This window comes from Rhinoderma darwinii, chromosome 7, assembly GCF_050947455.1.
Source record: "Rhinoderma darwinii isolate aRhiDar2 chromosome 7, aRhiDar2.hap1, whole genome shotgun sequence".
In the NCBI taxonomy this organism is placed as follows: Eukaryota; Metazoa; Chordata; class Amphibia; order Anura; family Rhinodermatidae; genus Rhinoderma; species Rhinoderma darwinii.
In genome coordinates this window covers 112,734,562-112,740,965 of record NC_134693.1, presented here as the reverse complement: position 1 = coordinate 112,740,965, position 6,404 = coordinate 112,734,562, and the positions used below count along the sequence as shown (strand labels likewise).

At 38.9% G+C, this 6,404-nt stretch overlaps 1 protein-coding gene and 2 long non-coding RNA genes across 3 annotated transcripts; all 3 read left to right on the top strand.

Annotated features, from left to right (window-relative positions):
- Positions 1–440: 440 nt before the first annotated feature.
- LOC142657328 (uncharacterized) lies at positions 441–1,192 on the top strand. Its single transcript, XR_012849897.1, has 3 exons — positions 441–491; positions 709–833; positions 1,111–1,192. It is a non-coding gene; the product is annotated as an uncharacterized LOC142657328 (long non-coding RNA).
- Positions 1,193–2,114: 922 nt separating this feature from the next.
- On the top strand, positions 2,115–3,964 carry LOC142657471 (phosphatidylinositol polyphosphate 5-phosphatase type IV-like). The gene is made up of 5 exons (XM_075832505.1): positions 2,115–2,139; positions 2,665–2,760; positions 2,876–3,037; positions 3,219–3,334; positions 3,724–3,964. The coding sequence occupies exons 1-5, from the start codon at positions 2,115–2,117 to the stop codon at positions 3,862–3,864; spliced, it is 540 nt and encodes a 179-aa protein (XP_075688620.1). The 3' UTR covers positions 3,865–3,964.
- A 115-nt stretch (positions 3,965–4,079) lies between these two features.
- LOC142657327 (uncharacterized) lies at positions 4,080–5,459 on the top strand. The gene is made up of 4 exons (XR_012849896.1): positions 4,080–4,181; positions 4,675–4,809; positions 4,933–5,014; positions 5,102–5,459. It is a non-coding gene; the product is annotated as an uncharacterized LOC142657327 (long non-coding RNA).
- Positions 5,460–6,404: the final 945 nt, after the last annotated feature.

The window sequence follows — 6,404 nt, the reverse complement described above, 5'->3', positions numbered from 1 at the left end:
TGCGAAAATTGGTGTGCAGGGAGAGGAAAATCTGCCTAAAACTTCCAAACGGAATTTTGAGGCAGATATTCCTCCTGCAAAATACTCCGTGTGAACATAGCCTAAAGTTGGATAAATTTGTAGTTGGATATCACATAGACATATTATATACTACCCTAGGCCCAAATTTTCTAAACATTTGGGCCAATCAATGTTGCTGCACACACTGCAAACTGTCAAACTAATAATCTATGTCTTTGGAATGGCAATGCCTCTGATCCTAAGACTGCAGCACTGGCCATAGTCTATAAAGACTAAAATCCAATTCGATCAGATATAATTTTTTGTAGGGGATATAGAAGATGTCAGTTTGGTTGGTGCTCTGTGTATACATTATTAATATCTTCATATTTTGAGCAGGAGTTCCCACAAAATCTAGAGGATCTGCTGCTGCCATCAGATGACTCCAAAGACATTTACGTAATTGGCGTTCAGGAAGGATGTCCAAACAGGTAAGTCTTCTCAGGTTGTCTTACAACAGTCTATGTCTGCAGATGGACTACAGGTCGGCTGATTGAAATTCTCGACCTACTACTTATTGTAGGATCACTCCTAAATTTTCCTATTTAACCCCAGAGGTTATAATATTGATTATTTAATAAATGAGTTCAATATTTTAATCTGGTGTCATTTATTAATATGTAAACTTGAAATTGTGTCTTCTTGTAGACGGGAATGGGAGATAAAATTACAAGAGACTCTTGGTCCACACTACGTGCTATACCATTCATCCGGACTCGGAGTCCTGTATCTCACCATCTTTATTCGACGGGAACTGATCTGGTTCTGCTCAGGTAAGATTCACTTTCTAACATTTACATAATAAGTCCTAATTGAAGTCATTAGTTTGAACTTATTATTTAGTCATTAGAACTAGATGTCTAAGAACCCAACTCTCAGATTCTTCACTGTGGAGTATTGGAGATCTGATAGTTTACTCCACAGTTACAAAGTGTGAAATGGTGTTGTAGTAATATTTCCAGCGTTTAATAGGAAACTATCTCTGTTTCATTGTTGCATGTTATACTATTAACCACTAACCCTTCTTCTTGTGTTTCATTTCTTATACAGAGGTAGAGCACACCCATGTAACAACCAGGCTATTCCACCATGTCAAAACTAAAGGAGCCTTGGGTGTTGCCTTCACCGTCTTTGGGACATCATTCCTGTTTATTAATTCCCATATGAGATGTAAGTATGTCTGTTTTTAAAGGAACAGTGTCATCACAAATAATTTTTTTATATGTTAAAGATGTTAGTGCCTTAATATAAACGTTTATTTTCATTTGTGTGTTTGTGTTTTACTGTTTCTTATTTTTACACTTTTTCTTCCCTATGGGGGCTGCCATTTTTTGTTCCATTTCTGTGTGTGTCGATTAACGACACACACAGACATGGAATACGGCAGCCACAGTCCCATAGGGACTGCGAACGGCTCCCGTCCCATTGACTGCCGTGTACGGCGTCTGTGTGGGAACTGCGCATGCGCCGCTCCCACACAGTCCTATTCGAAATTGGCGCCGTCCGGCGCCATTTTCCTGTGGACCGGAAGTCGCGGCCGGACAGTAATATTACTACTTCCGGTCGCGGCTTCCGGACTTGTGCACATGGAACAGCGGCAGCAAAGGGAGCGGACGGGCCGGAGGGAGCCGCGGCGGCAGGAGCAGGTAAGAGATTTCAATGTATGTTAGTGTTTGTGTGTGTTTACTACTGTATGTAAACCTACTACACTGTGGGTTACCTCAAAAAATGGCGACACACAGTGTAGGAGGTTAAACCTTTCAAACCCCTCGTTTATCCCGGCACTAGCCAGGATAAAGGAGGGGGGAATGCTGAGAGCTCACTAGAGCGAGGGCTTTTAACCCAACGTTGCAATGCTGCAATTTTGGGAACAGCTCCATCTAGTGACCAAAAATGGGTAGTATTATAAATTAGAAATAATTTATAATATTTCCTGGACTCGTGCAAAAAAATAAAAAAAATGTGAACAATGTTTAATCACCCACACACTAAATGTTTAATTTTTTAAAAAAAAACATGTTTTTCGGGCAACACATTGCCTTTAATATATGACTATGTACAGAGTTATTGTATATAAAAGTGCTGCTGTTTAATAATAATAAGCTGGAATATATGAGATGACATGAAAAGATCTGTACTATTGATGTTTTGGTGTAAAATTAAAAGTTCTTCCTCATTTGGTCAAACTTCTTCTAATCCATCAAACTTATTCTATATAATGAGAGAATAATACTGGAAGGATAAACGGCCTAATGTCCTCTACAGACTGCTATAGAAATACATTATCCTCTGTCATGAAAATGATTGTGTCTTAGATTTACAGTAATAGAAATATCAGTGTGTCTGGTGTACAGAGTGCGGACCCAGATCATGGAACTCCACCAGTCTCATCTTCTAAAATGTCAATAGAAATCCAATTAATATAAATACTATTTGTAAAAAATTGATTGTTGAGGGAACATTCAGACTACACAGCCCAAGAAGTAGATACGATACCTAGATAATATAGGATAAAGAAACCTATTGTCAAAGAAAACTTAAATATGGTGGTTGTCCTAAATTCCAAGAGGTCATATTTACTGATATGTATATTTTTGCTGGCAGTTGGGGCAGTCCACAAGAGGATCCAGGACTATAAAACTATCACCGAGGGTCTCCGTCTGCCTCAAATTATTCCGGAAAGAATAAACTCCAATGCCTGTGAGTATTACTTATGTGGTTGAACCTATCGATTCCTTTATCTCTCTATTTATCTCCATTGACTCTAATGCAGTCACGTTGTCTAACTGTGTCCTGTGTTTATCTCATTCTACAGTGGACGTCACCAGCCGCTTTGATCGAGTTTTTTGGTTTGGGGACCTCAATTTTCAACTGAAAGAGGACAGAAAAAACGTGGAATCTCTTCTGAAGAACATTAAAGGAAGAGATATGTCCAGTCTCCTCAAACACGACCATCTGAATGAAGCCAAGAACAACGGTACATTTACTAGTAGACAGATCTCTATCACTCCTCAGCCTGTATTATTACCACATACACCTCGACAGATCAATACAAATCACTGTCATGATGGTTCATATGTTCTCCACATTCTTATATAGCCCTACATCTCTTGCACATGTTTTTAATACTGACATGTTTTTTTTTCTTTTAATTTAAGGGTCCATATTTGTAGGGTTTAAGGAGCACACCATAGAATTCCTTCCTACATATAAGTTCGACATTGGCACAGACACCTACGATACATCAGAAAAGCAGAGAGTCCCATCATATACGGTAAGATATCTTATTTCCAGGTCTACAGAGCTAAAGAAAGAATACATTTCATGATTAGATTTTCATATAATAAATCCCCTCGCCCAAGGTAATGAATTGTTATTATAGATGAAGGAATAATTCTTAAGAACAAAGCATCCAGTCCATTTTACTTGTAGTGAGTTTGTCAACGTCTCCCAGTGTAATATGTCTTCGCCTAGCATGGCTCAAAGATACTTATTTCATTAAATCTGTGTGACCAAGTCAAACCTTAAATGCAAGAAAGTCTCAAAATGTATATTTCTTAAATAAAATAGGCCGAAATGTTCAGTCTATGATGCTATGAGGTTTATAAATAAATTATAATATGATTGCACTGATGACATTTGTTATTTTTATGACCTCTACAGGACAGGGTGTTGTTTAAAAGCCAATACGAGGGAGATGTGCGAGTCCTGAAATACGACTCTTGCCCTGTGTTGAAGACCTCAGACCACCGACCCGTTTTTGGTATCTTTGAAGTAAAGCTCAGACCTGGTTCAGATAAGTAAGTCATGATTTCCTCCATGTTGTTGGTATGATTCTTTCAGTAGCCGCCATTACTACATGGGCCTTATAGCCAGAGCTCACACTTTGGGGTAGGTGGCTGTATACCTGGGTGACAGTACTGGAGTAATCTAGGATGTGAAACAAAACAATTATTGTGTGGTTACCTGCTAACATTATCATATGTCTTACATCAATATATTTCTCATTCCAGCATCCCATTGGCTGGTGGACGCTTTGACCGCAAGATCTATTTGAAGGGCATTAGGAGGTTAGGACAAAAAAAGTAGCTGCGTCTGTTCATGTCCTTACAGCACATAAGGTGAGAGCATTGTACTTGTCTATTATGTTTGATGTGAGAATGTTCTTCCATCTCTTAAGTCTTCCTCTGTATCAGTAATTTATTTTATCAACCAACATAAAGAAATTGTAAATAAGTCATTCTATCTTCTAGTTCAATTTTCTTGTATTCAGATATTTATTTAATTTCTAAATGAAGGTTATGGGTTTTAGAAGAAAACTGTAAGCATGTATGTAGTATAATAGATGGGTGGGAATTCATTAAGACTGACGTTTCATACACCGGTCCTTAATATAAAAAAACATGGAGTAAAATGTGCCTAATTTATTAAAAGGCCCACACCTTAATAACTAATAATCCATGTTATTATGATAAATGTGTCGGCCGCTGGGGGCTCTGCTGCTTCAGCTACTCTCTGTCCACTTTTTTAGAAAAGTGCCGTAAGCGGCAGAAACTACATGATAGATACAAGGAACATTGTTATTGATGTAAGACATTACTTGGCATCTTGCAGGACTCCTAAGGAACATTTACCATCACAGGTGCATAAAACAATGATTCCACCTTTGTGAACATCAGAAAGTTCCTGTAACATCCTGAACAGCGCAGCTTTAGATCCAACCCATCGCTTGGATCAATCATCTTCAAGGTTTGTAGTGTAACCCCTAGGATCAAATAGGAAAATCCACAATAAAACAAACCTCTTCTAGATTTTGTGACTGCCAAGAAACACACATTAGTAGAGCATTAATAGCAAATATTTCTCTTGCAGCATAAACATCAATTCCGCAGTATATCTGGTGAGAACTGCGCTCCCTGTGACCGGAGGAGCCGCCATCATTGCTGATAGAAAGGTAAGTTCCTCTAGATATGTCCCCTCTATATTTGGTAAGCAGCCTGAATGATGAATATTTAATAGGATTGTGTGCTTCTCCCCCCAGAAAAAGTCAGCAGATACAAACAGACCATCAACATCAATGCCAATAACAACCGAGGGCAGAACCCGCCATCTTACAAGTATTCCAATGGCGAGACTTAAAATTTTCTACATCTGTCACAGAAGAGACATCAGTGTGGTTACCGGTGCATCAATGTTACCCAGAAGACCAGGCCCAGAACAGGAGAACATGTCATCTCTTCCTGTGTCTCTGGAATACAGATTTCCCACCACTTACTGATACTACAGTATATACTGTGACATCTTCCATTGTTTTTGCTGGATCTTGTATAACATCATCTTTACCATTATATATTTTGATCCACAAAAACCTTAAATAAATCTTTAACATCAATTCATAAGTGTGACTGGTATTTATTAGTGTGTTCAGTGCCCGGCTACAACTTACCACAGTGTATACAATTCACTTATCCGACCCTTCACAGCGCTATTTGTGTGACATCGCGTTTAATCCAGTGGTAGGTGACAGGACATTGTATCATATGTACACAATACAGAGAGTATGGAACGTGCCGCCATATGTACTGGATTAGATCCTGTGTTGGACAAAAAGTGACAGGAGATGTAAAATATTGATATATTTGATAGTTGTTTAAATTTCAGTTCCATAAAATGTAATGTTGGGCTCTCTTTACAAGCGGAGACAATCACATTAAGCAGGGAAGCCGCTAGGGTGACACAATCCCCACAGATCTCAGATTGGACAAACGGGCAGGATGAGAGCTGCCAGTTGAGATTGCCAGTTAGGGCAGAAGTTACAAAGTGACTGATGAACCAAAAATACTTTGTATTGCTAGCCTGAATGGCGTATCGTTAGCTCAGCATTTCATATGAGAACAAAGACCCTCTGCAGCACAAGTTTAAGTTGAGACTGAACCATAGCAAACACATTGTCCCATTCTCACAAGTTAAATCAGAAACCGCCAAGTATAGAGCCTATTTATTAGTGAAACCGTCAAGCTTATGTACTAAATATTATAACCGTGAAGACTGTGCCTCTGTTGGAGTAAAGTTCTGTTCAGCATCTTATACCTGTGTCGTCTGAAGTTCTTGCTGTGCAATTTCCTCTGCGGGGCAGTAACCATCCTAAACCCCCTCCCACCTGTTACATTTCTCCATACTAAAGTCCATTACTCCATTGAAGTCACCAATTAGTAGCAGTGGATAATCTGCAAGGGCTTTTTATCAATAAACTCCTGTACCACACCAAAGACATAAGGATTAAAGGGTGGCGGTAAATAAATTGAGACAATGATACATTGAAGATTTTGTATTGCACAGTCCAG

Coding starts and splice junctions, on each gene's coding strand:
- LOC142657471 (XM_075832505.1), top strand. CDS start 2,115: ATGTACAGAGTTATTGTATATAAAA. Junction 2,140..2,664: donor CAGAGTTATTGTATATAAAA/GTGCTGCTGTTT, acceptor TTTTGCTGGCAG/TTGGGGCAGTCCACAAGAGG. Junction 3,038..3,218: donor GAATGAAGCCAAGAACAACG/GTACATTTACTA, acceptor TTTTAATTTAAG/GGTCCATATTTGTAGGGTTT.